The 16,043-nt window shown below is 45.9% G+C and overlaps 1 protein-coding gene across 1 annotated transcript in view; it reads right to left on the bottom strand.

Moving 5' to 3' along the window:
• The window catches only part of LOC147712853 (acidic mammalian chitinase-like), a 136,504-nt gene that overhangs the window by 85,680 nt on the left and 34,781 nt on the right, over positions 1–16,043 (bottom strand). The window contains exon 3 of the mRNA XM_086920388.1: positions 11,416–11,472. Coding sequence (XP_086776514.1) covers positions 11,416–11,472 — 57 coding nt within the window. The remainder of the gene's footprint in view (positions 1–11,415; positions 11,473–16,043) is intronic.

Genomic DNA, 16,043 nt, shown 5'->3' on the forward strand with positions numbered 1-16,043 from the left:
TCCCTGTTTTCTGCTCTTATGTTATGTTTAAAAGATTACTAAAGTGTACAGCTACCCCAGGAAGTGGCTTCCCAGTGATAATGACAGAGATGACAAAACCAGCAGAAAAGCACCAAAGTACCAAAGAGAAGAACAAATGCAGTGTGGCTGAAAACATACAGGTCTTTACTCTGTTCAAAATAGTTTACCTTCTGACTTAAGTCCTTTTAAGTCCCAAACAACTACCGGAATTACTTATAAAGCCCCCCAATACCTCAACGGAGGCACATAGAGACTCTCAAGGTGTAAGACAGGGGCAACAGTAGGGTCAACTTCAGGTCCCGCTTCGACTGTTAAGCAGGACTCTTGCAGCTGGCTGTATCCCTATTGTCTTAACAGGAGGTCAGTCTTATGACCTTTGGAGACAGTTTCGGCCACACAAACAGGTGCAAGTTCTACAACCGATCACTGGGACAAAGCATGCAATGAGCATGCAGTTGGCATGGTGCACAAGGGAAATGTGGCACAGTCGACGAAGCGGGCCACTCTGGATCCAGCAACCGTTGAATCAGCTCACCAAAGATGCTTTTGCAAGCCAAGGGATCCTGCAGTACAGGAACCACTTCACCACAGATGTGGGCAACTTCTTGAGCTCCGCACTTGGTACTTTGGTGTTCCAGATACGATTCTCTAGTTCAAGCTCACACAGTGCGGTCCAGCTTTCAGCAGGCGATGGGTGCACTTTGAGGGCAGCGCGATCTCCTGATGTCACCGGTAGATGGCGGAGCAGGAAGGTGAGAGAAGTCTTCACCTCGCATTTCGCTGTGTCACCTCCTGATTATTGCCTAATACTGCGTTTTAACTCAGTTTCAACTTTTTAACTTTGTCACTCCAATCGGCTTTAAAGTAGTTAGTGTGCTTTCTAACTCTGAACTAATTTTTAGAAACTGTCTGGGTACTATTCTCTTAGTGTATGATTTCTGTTTTTAAATAATAAAATGACTTTTATAAAATTATTTGGGTACCACTTTTTAGTGTATGATTCCCGCACTCATCTTACAGCAATTAACATTTTAGAAGACTCTTGCACACTAACATTTTGGTGGTCTCGCTGTTCGTCTCCGCTTCCCCGGCCCAAAGCCGGCATGCTGCCATTTGAGTGGAGGGAAGCAGACACACCCCCACCAGGCGGACCTAATTTCCAGCCATGTTAACTTCCGGTAGGGAGACCAGAACCCAGGATCTTCCCGCACCCGGCCAGCTATTTAGTTTCATGCTGGACCGGACGCGCAACAGACAAGCGCAAGCCCGTCTTTGCCCGTCCGCGCCAAAGATGCGACAAGGGTAGAAAATGCTGCCCAAATTCAACCAGAATTTGTCTACCGTCCTGAGGCATTGAAATACTTAAATTCTAAGGGGCACTGTAAGTGCCAGATTGCTCCTGATAACATTTGGGGGGCCTGGTCCTGCTATAGTTGCAGAACGGATTTTCTTGGAGGCTCTCCCATATCTATAAATAGGACAAGCCTGCCCACCACAGCACATAATGCCCAAAGTAAAGGAGGTTTAATCAATGCTAGATCACTTAGTAAACGTTGTCAGGATGTTAGAGATTTAATCCTAGATCAGAAACTTGACTTCCTATTTATTACTGAATTGTGGTTGAAAGACTTGTGCAACCCCGATGTTGCGGTCACGCTTCCACCCAATTACAAAATCTATAGGAAGGGCAGAATAAATGGCAGAGGCGGGCGCCTGACCATTATTCTACATGACTCACTACACTGCTCCAACTTTGACCTTGACACTATCAAGGGCGGGGAAAGCTTAGGTTTTTGCATCTCCCTAAGCGCCTCTATATCCTTTTCAGGAGCTCTGATCTATCATCCCCCAGGTCAAAGTTCCACCTTCACAGATTCACTCAGAGACTCCTTAAGCCATCTGTTGCTTAGATATGCTAATTGTGGAGAAGTGTGGCTCACGATTAGAGTGGCAGACCCTGAGTCAGAGTTCTGGCCCGGGACCAGGGTTAAAACCCCGTCGCCGCAGGGTCTTGGGCTCAATGTCCTCGGACCCGATAATTTTTGCCTCGGTGCCTACTCTAATCATGGGTTCCACTCTGCAACTCTGGGCAATAGCTTGCTTAATCTCCACACCGGCCCTAACAACGGTAGGATGTCTGGCTTCACCTTGGGGGTGCCCAGGAGTGGAAACCTCACAGTAACAGGTCAGGAAGGGTTCCACAGTAGTATTCGTACAGCGCTTAGAGACCCCTGGGTGATAGGCGCTATACAAGTTACATTTACATTTACATTTACATTTTACGCTGCTAGGCGACTTTACTCTTCATTTAGAATCTAGAACTGAACCAGGAGTTGATAATTTCCTCCAAAGTACAGAGCTACTTACTTTACACCAATTGGTGGAGGTCCCAACACATCAGGAGGGCCATAAAGGGCCCAACACATCAGGAGGGCCATATTTTAGACGGGGTCGGCTCCAACTTCATGGGCTTATCAGTAGACACCCCGCTCCTGATGATATGGTCATATCATTTCTTCGTTCCACTTACATTCAGAGTCCCACAAAAAAATCGCCATGCCATATTATCCCCTGACCCTCAACCCAGACATAAATGGGCTCAACTAGATGATAACCCGAAGCTGCCCACGCACAAGCTCTCACGTCCGCACTGATAGGAAATCTAGGGGGGGGGGGGGGACTCTTACCTCCTTCACTCCTGGCTTACAACGGTTTGTAACGATTTAATGCCACCAGAGAAACACGATATGAATAGGAAATCAAAAACTCAGAAGGTCCCCTGGTTCACGCCCGAGTTAGCACTAAATCACCTCAATTGTAAGAAACGGGAGCGAAAATGGAGAAGATCTTATAACAGTGCAGCTAGAACAGCTTATAGAAAGTGCAGAAAACTTTATCACCTCCAGATAAAAACCGCCAAAAAAGAGTATTACTCAAAGAGAATAATGGAGGCCAACTCAGATTAAAAGTTATTTTCTCGATCATAAAATCTTTCACCAACCCTGAAGCGCTGCAGAAAGAATTGCCCCATCACAAACCTTGTGCAATGACATCTCAACCTACTTTGATGACTGTGATGATATCACCAAATCAGTTCCCTCCCACACTGTCCACTGCATTAAAACCTTTGAGCCGGTACCTTTAGAACACACTCATGAGGCTATCATACCCTGCAAATCAGGTTCCCCATTAGATGCCTGCCCCCCCCATGACTTTCCATAAAATCATTGAAATAGTCAACACTTTTATAAATCAAATAGTTCATTCTTTGTTAAGCATGGGAATAGTACCAGACGAGTGGAAACTGGCTCTGGTAAAACCTCTTAAAAAGAAACAAAACATCGATCCCTCCCATCGATCCCTCTTTGCTCTCTAATATCCGGCCCATCTCATTGCTCCCCCTGCTAGGTAAAATTACAGAAACATTTGTACATAAGGAACTTACCAAGTTCATTGAAACTGCTAAAATTCTGCACCCACAACAATCAGGTTTCTGTCCAAAGCATTCAACAGAATCAGCCCTTCTGGAAGTCACAGACACTTTAAAAATGCTGGCAGACAAAGGCAGGAAAGCAGTTCTTATTCTACTCGATCTCTCTGCTGTGTCCGATACCATCTCGCATGAGATTCTTCCAAAGAGACTCGAACATGGCAGCATTTCAGGGACTGTGCTGGAATGGATTAAGTAATTTCTTACTAACTGCAGACAAGCGGTAAATCTTGGCTCCTTCCTTTCAACGGAGAAAAGTATAACAACAGAAGTCCCACAAGGTTCTTCACTGAGCCCACTGTTGTTTAACATTTATATGACCCTGCTCATCTTTCTCATGAGCTCCTTCGGAATTGAAGTAGCGTCCAATGCAGACGAAACTCAAATGATTGTATCTCTTGATAACAACAATATGGACGCTGAATGGAACTTCAAATGCTGACTATCTAAATTTGTCCAGTAGATGAGGGATAACCACCTTAGATGTAACACCGATAAAACGGAAATCCTTCCCATTGGGAAAGATTTAACTTTCCAGCCAGACATGTGGTGGCCAGAGGGAACTAATCCCCCACCAGACAGGGTCAAGATAGCTAAGAATTTAGGGGTACAGTTTGATACTGCAATCTCTTTTCTCCCGTGCGCGTTGGCAATGGCCGAGACGTGCTTCAGCCATATCAGATCATTAAAAAAATTCTTCAATGTGATCCCACTCCATGCAAAGAAAACTGTTGCAGTGGCCCTGATTCTCTTGTGCCTAGACTACTGCAATAGCCTCTTCGCAGGAGCCAACAAATGCACGATAAAAAAATTGCAGGTGGTCCAAAACGCTGCGACGCAACTTGTCCTGAGGCTCCCACGCAGAGCCTCAGCATCCGCTTCTCTTAAAGCTCTACACTGGCTTCCGATTCACAAGAGAATCATTTTCAAAATTCTTCTAATTACATATAGAGCCACACTTAAATCAGGACCTAAGAATCTCTAAGCACAGTTTCCCCCCTACATTAGTACTAGGACTCTCAGGTCCTTGACAGCCAACCTTCTTAAACCTTCCACCTTTAAACGAATAACAAAAGGAGGACAAACTGCTGCCGTTCTGGGGACTAAAGCCTGGAATGCACTTCCATTCAATCTAAGACTACAGAAAACAGAAATTCAATTCAGGAAGGCTCTGAAGACATGGATTGATAACACCCCTGATGCTTGCTGTCTTACAATGATTTAACATGGTCACGAGCGAGTACGTCTAGGACCCCTCTCACCTCCAATCCCTCAGCGCCAGGATACTCCTCGCGGAGTGACAGTTTGCGCTTTATAAATGTCAATTTAGATTACATTTCATGGTGTTGGCCACTCGTAGGAGATCTTTAATGTCCCTGAGAACAAACAATAATGCTCCTCCCACCAACTGCAAATATGCCCCCTATGTTGATTGCACCATCTGCATGCAGTCATTTTATGAAGTCCACGGTGACCTCAACAGGTACCCAGTGCTTTGATTCCTGGTTCAGGAACAAGACTTTACTAATGAAAAGGGAGAGCAGACATACCATGGGATATTTCCAGAACATGTCTTGGTTGTCCGTGTCATGAAAAACTATAGGTAGTTTCAGAGCTTGCAGTAGGAAAATGATCTACCTACGTCTTGGGAATGACAAAAATAAGGAACCATCAGAAGAAGGATGTAGGAAGAGCAAATTACACAAAAAGGGCTGGATTTCTTGAAGTCAAGTCAAGTCAAGTCAAATGATTTATATAGCGCACTACATACCCACAGGGTCTCAAGGCGCTTGAAGAAGGGTGGGGGGATTATTTGTCGAATATCCAAGTTTTAAGTTGCTTTCTGAATGCTAGGTGGTTCTGAGTGAGGCGAAGGTGCGTGGGAAGTGAGTTCCAGGTTTTAGCTGCCAGGTAGGAGAAGGATCTACCTCCCATGGTGGTTTTGTTGATGCGAGGTACAGCAGCAGATGGCTTGGTTGGAGGATCGTAGCTGGCGGGAGGGGGAGTAGAAGGAGAGTCGTGTGTTAAGGCATTCGGGTCCAAGTTCGTAGAGTGCTTTGTGTGCATGGGTTGGGAGGCGGAAAGTAATCCTTTTATTGACGGGGAGCCAGTGGAGGTTTTTCAGGTGACCAGAGATGTGGTCTTTACGCGGGATGTCTAGTATGAGTCTGGCTGAAGCGTTCTGAATGCGTTGGAGTTTTTTCTGGAGTTTTGCGGTGGTACCGGCGTATAGGGTGTTTCCGTAGTCCAGGCGGCTCGTGACCAGAGCGTGGGTGACAGTTTTCCTAGTTTCGGTGGGGATCCAGCGAAATGTTTTTTTTAGCATGCGAAGAATATTGAAGCAGGATGATGAAACGGCGTTGACTTGTCTGTACATGGAGAGTGAAGAATCCAGGATGACGCCTAGGTTCTGTGCGTGATCCGTTGGGATGAGTGCTTTTCCAAGGGCCTCTGGCCACCAGGAGTCATCCCAGGCGGAGGGGGAGGTACCTAGGATAAGGACTTCTGTTTTGTCTGAGTTCAGTTTTAGTCGGCTGTGCTTCATCCACTCGGCTACTTCTTTCATTCCTTCATGTAGGTTGGTTTTGGCAGTGTTCGGGTCTTTGGTGAGTGATAGGATCAGTTGAGTGTCATCAGCGTATGAGATGATGTTGAGGTTGTGTCGGCGTGCGATGACCGCGAGGGGGCTCATGTATACGTTGAAGAGGGTGGGGCTGAGTGACGATCCTTGTGGCATGCCGCAGATGACTTTAGTGGCCTCTGACCTGAATGGTGGGAGGCGGACTCTCTGCGTTCTTCCGGTGAGGAACGAGGTGATCCATTCCAGTGCTTTTCCTTGGATTCCGATGTTTCTGAGGCACTGTAAAAGGGTGCTATGACAGACTGTGTCGAAGGCTGCGGAGAGGTCGAGGAGGGTGAGGGCGACTGTGTCTCCATTGTCCAGTAGAGTTCGAATGTCGTCTGTGGCTGCGATGAGGGCGGTCTCAGTGCTGTGTTTGGCTCGGAAGCCGGACTGTGAGGAGTCGAGGGATTTGTTGGTTTTGAGGAATGCGGCGAGCTGGTTGTTGACAGCTTTCTCGATGACTTTGGCCGGGAATGGAAGGAGCGAGATGGGGCGGTAGTTTTTGAGTTCGGTGGGGTCAGCTGTGGGTTTTTTCAGAAGGGCGCTGAGTTCGGCGTGTTTCCAGCTTTCCGGGAAGGTGGCGGAGTTGAAGGAGCAGTTGATGACGTCTCGGAGGTGTGGTGCTATGATGGAGTCCGCTTTGTTGAAGATGTGGTGAGGGCATGGGTCTGTGGGGGATCCTGAGTGGATGGAGTTCATCAGACGGATGGTGTCCTCAGTGGAGATTGGGTTCCAGTCATTAAGGATGTTCAAGGGGGGTGAAGGTCCTGCAGAAGGTTGGGTGGGTTGGTCTCCGGGTCGGTTGTCGAAGCTGTTGTGGATGTCTGCAATTTTGTTGTGGAAAAATGAAGCTAGGGAGTTGCAGAGGGCTTGAGAGGGGGTGATGTCGTTGGAGTTGGCTGAGGGGTTGGTAAACTCTTTGACGATGTTGAATAATTCCTTGCTGTTGTGGGCGTTGTTATCTAGTCGGTCTTTGAATGCGGCTTTCTTGGCAGACCGGATTAGTTGGTGGTGCATGCGGGTGGCGTTTTTGAAGGCGTCCCTGGTGCTGGTGTTTGGGTCTTTTTTCCAGGCCTTTTCGAGGGAGCGACAGTGTTTCTTAGATTTCTTAAGATCGTCGTTGAACCAGGAGGCGTTTTTGCTGCCTAGCTTGATTTGGTGTTTTTTCAACGGAGCTAGGGTGTCGGCGCTGTTGGATAGCCATTGGGTGAGGTTAATGGCTGCTTGGTCAGGGTTTGAGGAGTAGACAGGGGGGTTTTGAAGAAGCGATGAGGAGATCTGGTCGATGGTGATTTTGTTCCAGTTTCTTCGCAGAGTAGGTTGAGGATAGTTGTGAGTTGTGGTCTTATTGTAGCTAAAGTGAACGCAGCTGTGGTCCGTCCAATGTAGAGTTGTGGTGTGACTGAAGGAGACATGTTTGCTGGAGGTGAAGATAGGGTCGAGTATGTGACCTGCGATGTGGGTGGGGGTAGTGACCAGTTGCTTGAGTCCGAGGTTGGCGAGGTTGTCCAGAAGGGTGGTGGCGTTGCTGTCATTGCTCTTTTCCAGGTGAAAGTTGAGGTCTCCCAGTAGAATGTATTCCTCGGAAGGGAGGGCGTGTGGGGTGATAAAGTCAGTGATGTCGTCGCTGAATTGTGCACGGGATCCTGGAGGTCGGTAGAGGAGGGAGCCTCTGAGTGTGGTCTTGGGATTGGTGTGGATCTGGAAGTGAAGGTGTTCGGCGCTGGTAAGGTTGACGTCTGAGCTGGTAGAGATGCGGATGGAGTTCTTATGGACGATAGCGATGCCTCCACCTGTTTGGTCGGTGCGGTCCTTACGGATGATCTTGTAGCCTTCCGGGATGGCAATGGTGATGTCTGGTGCAGAAGAGGCGTTCATCCATGTTTCTGTTAGGAAGGCGACGTCCAGAGAGATAGTGTCTAGTAGATTCCAGAGGTCGATGGCGTGCCTGTGGACTGAACGGGTGTTGAGCAGGATGCATTTTAGGTGGTTGGGGTCAGATAACTGTTTTGTGTTCGAGGATGAGGAGTTGTTCTTGGTGCCGTCGAACTTGCAGGAGTTGCAAGAGAAAGGTCCATGGGTGTGTCTAGGAGCGGCTAGGAAGCAGTTGGGGAGACGGCCGGGGTTTAAAGCTAAGAGGGTGGTGGCGTTGTATGTAATCCGGGTGGGGTAGGTGGTACAAGGGCCAGGGGGTCTGGCGCTAGGCGCGGGACAGGCGCGTACGGGCGTAGACGGGCTTACCTTTGGCGCACCTTCGGCCCGACTGGGGCGCGATCGCTGCGCGTGAACGCTGCGCGAAAAGGCGTTGGTCATATGTGTATAGAGGAAGGGGAGGGGCGAGGGAGGCGGGGTGGAGATCGGTGGAAGGAGGCACAAACAACAAACAAAATGGCAGCAAGCAGTCGAACTGCAAACAACACTGGGGCATAGAGTAGGCGATCGCGATGGCAAAGGCGGTCAGGCAGGTATGCAATGCAATGAAGGGCGCAGGTCAAACACAGGCAGAGATGTGCCAAACAACAGTACAACTAGCGCACTACACTCGTCAGTCGTTGTGGGTCAGATGGCCTCGCAAAAAGTTAACAGAGCTGCTTGGCGGGCGGGGCACTGTAGCGCTACGCTCTGGCTGCAAAGGAGCTGAAATGAGCAGAATATTAAATGAGGTAGATCTTATCGTAGTAACGATACCGCTTTGAGAGGCTTCTGTGAGGATGGGAGCTGCGAGATGAGCGGCCGCTTCTGCAGAGAGCAGGATGAAGAGTGGACCAGAACAAGTAGTGACTGTCACATTAATTTACACGGTATTCATTCAATAGCCAGTGCAGACCCACCTGGTGTGCACGAACTGAGCTTCTGCAAGGCACGCTCGTAAGAAGCTGTGCTTTGCATTCTTAATAATGTATAAACAGACCAGAGAGAGTAATAAGGAAGGCAGGCGTAGATGAAACTGGCATAGTTAAGATGAGATGTGATTATGGCTTGATGTACTGCAGGGTTAGTTGAAAAGTCATATCTTTGAGGACTGAAGAGCATGCCCTGATGTGCTGTGGGAGGTTGCTCCAGATCTTTGCAGCGATGCATGAAAATGAACAGCCTCCATTTCTGCTTCTTTGAATCCGAAAGGTGTGTGGCGAGTTAGAGTGAATCCGAGCACAGCTGCCTGGTGGGATGGTAGAAGTGTAAGCAGTGGTTGAGGTAGGCCGGTCCTATGTTACGTCATTACATCGGCTACGCAGTGATGCCCATTAAATAGGCCGCTCGGTCAAGGTGCATTTCAGGAATCTTGTGTTAGCCAAGTACCAGCAGGACCAAATAAAACGAAAGGAACCAGACGTGGATAAAAAACAACTGGACCGCGGCACAGCTACTCCTACTACTATTCAGAATTAGTTATGTTGGATAGGGCAGAAATGCAGCCCAAAAAGGAAGGGGCAAGTGCATTGGGGTAGGAAGAGAACGCCATCCCTAAAGGGCTAGATAGCGGACGTGACTTATGGGCACACACAGCTGTCTGTTTTCTGGGAACTGATCTCCCCTTCTTCCCGCCCTCGGGATATTTTGGAACCATTCCTGACATGGGTTCGGGGACAGACTGAGGCTGTTGATGGGGAGCAATCTGGGACACCGCAGACCACGGCATATGTGTAGTTTTTTTTTTATTTTGAAATTGAGTTTTCCTGCATGCCAGTGCCTGTAAGTAGAAAATGCATGTACTTAGTGTTTTCTTGAATCAATGGTGTAAGCGAGACGACTTCCACGATTATAACAATGTGACACTGTCTGCACTGTACCAAGCCACACTCGGATTTAGGCCCACATGCATCAAGCACTTTTTCATTCGCAAACGGTGCGATTCCTTAAAATCGGCCGTTTGCGAATGCAAAAGTGCTTTTTGGGATGCATGAAACAATTTTAGAATTCGTAACATTGTTGCGAGTTCTAAAATTGCGGCTGCTTTTAAGAAGTCGCAGATGTGCGACTTCTTAAAAGCAATGCATCATTACTTTGACAAGTGGAAATTCGCAATTAGGGTTCCACTCGGTAAATTTGGAAAAAGTGTTTAAAATGTTGAAAATTCAACATTCATGTTACGGACACACATGTCCTTAGGACATGTGTGTGTGCAACATGATGCGAAAAATACATTTCAGGGGTGCATGGGGGGGTCCTTTGGACCCCCCCCTGCACCCATGAAATTTTCTAAGTGCCACTCGCAATTTGCATTGACTCCTATGGGCCTTGGAATTGCGAAAATTAACTTAAGAATTCGGTATTTCTTTGGGATTCGGTAAAAATTGCGATTTTTACCGAATCACAAAGAAATACCGAAAAAAATGATGCATAGCATTTTGCACTTCTTAATTTGCGATTCCTTATTTTTCGCAAATTAAGAAATGCAAAATGACACAATGATGCATGTGGGCCTTAATGTATCAACAAACTGGCCTGTTGGGTTGTTGTACTGTTTTGTACTTGAAAAACTGTCAATAAAAAAAAAAAAAAACGAAGGGGCCAAAAACAATTCTGAGAGTTAATAAAAAAGAGCCACATTCTTAACCGTAACAAGGAAAAAACAAAATCGCGGCCAACATACAACTAACATCTGAATGGCTTGTGTTTTTTTTTTTTAAGTAAAACTTTGCTCGTTTTTGTGTATACAGACAGATGGTTTTGGGAGTCTGCTCAGAATCTATTTAGGTTTTTAAACTGAAAATTTCTCCCTTTACTTAACTAGAAAAATCATGTTGACAATATTAGAATATTGCAAGCATAACGAAATAACATCATGAGTTGAAGAAATATGAAAGTAATGCGTGCTTTATTCGAAAGTCTGATTTTCATTCTATCTTTATATTTTACTGTTTAATCCACAGCCCTCTACAATCCTGCTGCCTTTTAGTGATTGATTAGCTGCTAAACATTAACTTGTTATTGATATATTACAGTGAAATTCGAAACAGATGGCAAAAGCATGTGATGATGACATTGTTACACCTGAAGGTCGAATCAATACCACCAGCTATTTTGAAGCATTTATGTTGGGAGAAGCAACTTCAAAAGCAGCAAGTTACTGTAACTGGTTTTCGTAAATCTATACACATAGGACCTCCTTGTTTGTGGTAAGTAAAGTTGATAGACTATACAAAATATATACATGAAGTAGATTATTCTGTAACAGGCTAAAAAACATATGCTAAAGTAAACTCTATGGAAATCATATAATGTGCCAGATGAACCTGGGGGTAAGTGGTGGGACGCAGTGTAACAGAGGGAGCTTTACCTGGTCATGTCGAAGTCCTCTCCTCCAACCGCCAGGAGGGTGACCAGCCAGTAGTTCCTGTGGGCCACAAAAATACATCATCAGCATGCTTCCTCTGGCTGCAGTTATGTCCTCACTCCACTTCACCCTGCTGTGGTCAGTAGACAACAAGAGCTCATTGTTTGTTAACAACAAGAACACTAACTGTCCTGGAAACAACCATCCTTTAAAACACACCTCGCAATGTCTGAGTCCTGCAGCGAGTCAGCTTGCACGGGTTATACTGTTTTGTTGTGAGGCCAAACCTACAGTCTTTAGTAGGGAGAAGAAGTGGCTTTCTGTTCATGGAACAGACGGTGTTGAGTGCAGGGCATTCATTCAACAAGCTGTTGTATTTTGGTGCCTATTTCAATCTTCTCAGCCAAGACTATATACCTACCATAATGCATTCATTTGAAAATATAAAGTCTAAAGATGAAAACATAGGGGCCACAGACACATGGAGCGATATCACCTGGAGACTAATATTACTTTCTGTCACTCAGTGACTTTGCGCAGACTGCTGTTGCATTAATAAGCATACCTGCTGGTACCCTGTGTGATAGATCTTGTTTAACTTCCTGTTTCAGTGTCTTTATGCCATGAGGTTATTTCTAAACATGTGCCCATATTTGAAAGACCATAAACCATCTTCAACAAAGCGCGTCTGGTGTCTAGCTAGGATGTAAAATTGTGTGCCAGGGTCACATAGTGCACAGACACTTAAGCTTAAGTACAAGGGTTTAGACAAAGATAGAGGGAGGATATGATGGTAAAACAGACTCATGTTTCCATGTTTTAATTAGTCACAACTAACAACTCCTCTCGTTTACATCACATTGATTTTATTTCTTATACATTGCATATGAAATACTTCACATGACTGCGACCTGGAAGTTTGTTTCTCCTTCAGTGTCTTAATAGTTGTCTTTTGGTACTCCTGCAGTAGCCTTGTAGAGTCACTTCCATGAGCACTTGGCTGCTACTCTCCCCTCCACATTGATGTGGATTGTCAAGGATAAAAACAGAAGTGCATGCACGCAGTTCAGGACTCCTGAATTTAGATGCTGTTTCTGCTTCATATTTAGGGGCCAGATGTAGGAGCCCAAATACCAGTCAGTAACGGCCGAATTCGGCCGTTACCGACCGGTATTTAGGAATCGACATGAAGGGGCCTCATTTTACAGATTCGGTAAATTTACCGAATCGGTAAATTTACAGAATCTGTAAAATACCGAATCGGTATTTTTACCGATTCGGTAACTTCCATATGTAGGTGAGACTCTTCTGAGTCCAAAAGGCCTTTTAGATTCGGTATTTTACCACCCAATCCAATTGGGTGGTAAAATACCGAATCCAGGTGTACATGCACATGTGTGCATGCACACCTATGCCATGTGACAGACAGACATGCCCTTAGGGCATGTCTGTGTGGCCTGTATTGGGGGTGCTAGAGGGTGTCAAAGTGACACCCCCTGCACCCTTGCTGGAATCGGTATTTACCGATTCTGTAATTACAGAATCGGTATTTCCCATTGATTCCTATGGGCTTCAAAGCCCATAGGAATCAATGGGAAATACCGATTCTGTAATTACAGAATCGGTAAATACCGATTATTACCGATTCGGTAATTGAAATTTAAAATCTACCTACATCTCCCAGCTTCTATTTTACCGATTCATAAATACCGAATACGTAAAATTCGGTATTTATGAATCGGTAAAATAGAATTACCTACATCTGGCCCTTAATGCTTAGACTGACCTTTCTCTGGTCGGATTTGAATCATGATGAGCAAGATTAGAGGTATAGCAGGGTGTAGCCAGTTTAGCAAAATAGTCTGAATAACTTACATTCCAAACGTCTTTCCTTGGGCACACTTCCCAGCAGGTCAGGTTAGGTCCGACCTCTAGAGTTTGATCAGTTGTTGGTGGAAACACAAGCTGGTGAACCCTCACCGAACCCGACTGAAGAGCCTCGAGATTCCCTGGGACAAAAAGCTCCATAGACGTTTCTATGTCCGAACTTAGAAAAGGTGACTGCAAGAGTCAAGCCGCCCACCTTCAACCACAAGCCGGCCTGGATCTCTGGTTTGTCCCACTGGAAGGCTCCGGAGGTCTGACTTCAATAGGTTTGAACGGGAGCTGGTCACAAAGCAATCAAGCAAACCCTCACTGAAAGAAAAGCTCCAGAAAAGTTTCTAAGTTAGAAGGTAAAAACTTTGACTGCGACCTACCGCAAGTGGTAGCTGGGCAGGGCTCCTTTGCAGTCGGCCTGAAATTTTGACTTTGTCCTGGTCTAGCACGACTTGATGTTCCGCTAGGCGCTATAGGTTGCTAATTGCTATATAGTGTTAAAACTTTAAAAATTCATATCTCCGATTCCCTACCTTGTATGTTTTTCGTTTTGGTGTCATTTTAAAGATAAAAATATTTCCTATGTTTATAATTTGATGTTGAATTCACATTGTGTGTTTTGTCTTAATTATGTACGGACTTGGTGTTTTTAAAGGCTTTATATACCTGTCTTTGAAGTTAAGCCTACCTGCTTGCAGCCAAGCTACCCAGGGTTGAGCATGGGAATATATTTCCTAGACCTATACTGAGCCTTAGACCGCGTTATTCGCCTTATTGCCAGTGGTAAATATATATTTACTACTACTAATAAGCTGTTTTCCAACATTTTGGTGTTCAGCGGTGTGGATGAGAACTTGTGTTTAACAAGTACACCTTTCAGTAAAGTAAATTAAGATTTTAAAAATCATCTACATTGCCTTAGAACAAAACGTTGGTTAGGTTTTTTGAATTTGGACTAAACTGTTTTTAATCCATTGTTTGGATTTTTCCAGAATTGTTCTAAGTCTGTTGTGCTGGTTGTGACCCAAAACTAGGGAACCATGACGCTAGAACTGGCTAAACTGCACAAGTGCAGGTTGGCTGATCTTAGGGAGCAGTGTAGGCATGGGAGGCAGTCTGCTTTCAACAACATTAGGAAGGTGAAGAGAAGTGGAGCCCACATGACAGGTAAGTGTAAGGGGTTTATTAAGCGTCCAGCCATAGCAGCTCCCCGGCAGCAACTGCCAGGAACAGAATGACAGCAGTGTTCCATGCAGGGAACATTCTGAATACAAAGCAATGGCAGGCAAAACAGGCAAGGGAAAACCCAACACACCTCCCTTTCTACACAAGGAAAGGAAAGAGGAAGAAGGAAGAAAAAGGAAAGGAACCAAAGAAAAGTAACAGAGAAGAAAGAAATAAGCACCAAAGAAAAGAAAGAGAAAACTGATCATCATAGGTATCACTCCATCATATAGTCATGAAATTTCACAGGAACAGATCTGACTCTGGAGGAAGTTAGAGAAGGCAGGGTTGCTTAAGTCGCTTAGGGCCTGGCCTGGGGTAGCTCAGAAGATTCAAGGTGATGTGAAGGGTGTCCCCCCCCCCCAATCTCACCTAAGAGGAAGGTGAGGATGGTGCCTCTTCCAATTTCTTCAGTGTTAGTCATATGATTCTAGATGGTGGGAGGGGAGAGGGTCTCCTACTCATGGACCACCACTTTCCCTTGCAGAGAGACAGCTTGATGCCCAAATGGCTTTGATAGCTTTGGAGCAGAGGAAACTGGAATTGACTGAAAAGAAGTGGAAGAGGGAGGAGGCGATGAAAAGAAATGGTGGCAGTGAAAATGATGAAGAGTTTCAGATGTCTAGGGGTGGTGGATTTGTTCACAAACATCCCAAGGGTATAGTACCCAGGTACCCAGAGGGGGATAACATTGACAAATGGTTGACTGCATTTGAAAGGGCTCTTGAAACGTGGAGGGTCCCCTCAAGCATCGGTGTTCACTCTTGTGGGAACTGATTCCAGTGGCTTCAAGGGATAGGCTCCTGACCCTGCAGGGAGAGAAGGAGAAGTCCAATACTCACACGAGGCAATGTTTAGTTGCGAAATTTGGTTTAACCCAGAAGAGTACAGGATTAAGTTCAGAGACACACATAAAGTGAGTTCAAAGTCATGAGTATACTTTTTGGACATCTTTGGAAAGGCACTGAAAGGCTGGATTGTTGGTAACAATGTTGACACATATGGGGGATGGTATAATTTGTTTTTGAGAGAACACAGTTTTACTCATTGTGCTGAAGAGAAGGTATACCAGTACATAGTGAACTCAAAGAAGCTCTCTAGTCCTAGAGACCTAGTCAAGGCAGATCATGAGTGGGTGAGAACCCAGGTTTCCACACAGCACCAGGGGGGTTACCAGAAGAAAGGAGGACAGGTCCCTCCACAGGGGAAAGCCCGGGGAAAAGAAGGTCAAAAAAGAAGAAGTCCTCCAAAGACCCACAACAACCTGGTCAAGAAGGGGGGCCAAGCCAACCTAAATTCAAAGAGATGTGGTAACAGGGAAAGAATGGTAGGTTCTTTGATCCCTCATTGGTGGGTAAGTGCTTGGACTGTAACCATCCAGGGCAGAAAAAGGGAGACGCTGCCTGCACCAAGAGGCCCCTCAATAAGGGGCCATCATAAGTAATTGCCAGTGTAAGTGTGGGGGTGGAAAGATGTGTCCCAGAGAGGGGTAGGCTGGTGGTAGAAGCAATCTTAGTGTCCCTGGGTGG

This window comes from Lissotriton vulgaris, chromosome 5, assembly GCF_964263255.1.
Source record: "Lissotriton vulgaris chromosome 5, aLisVul1.2, whole genome shotgun sequence".
Taxonomy (NCBI): domain Eukaryota; kingdom Metazoa; phylum Chordata; class Amphibia; order Caudata; family Salamandridae; genus Lissotriton; species Lissotriton vulgaris.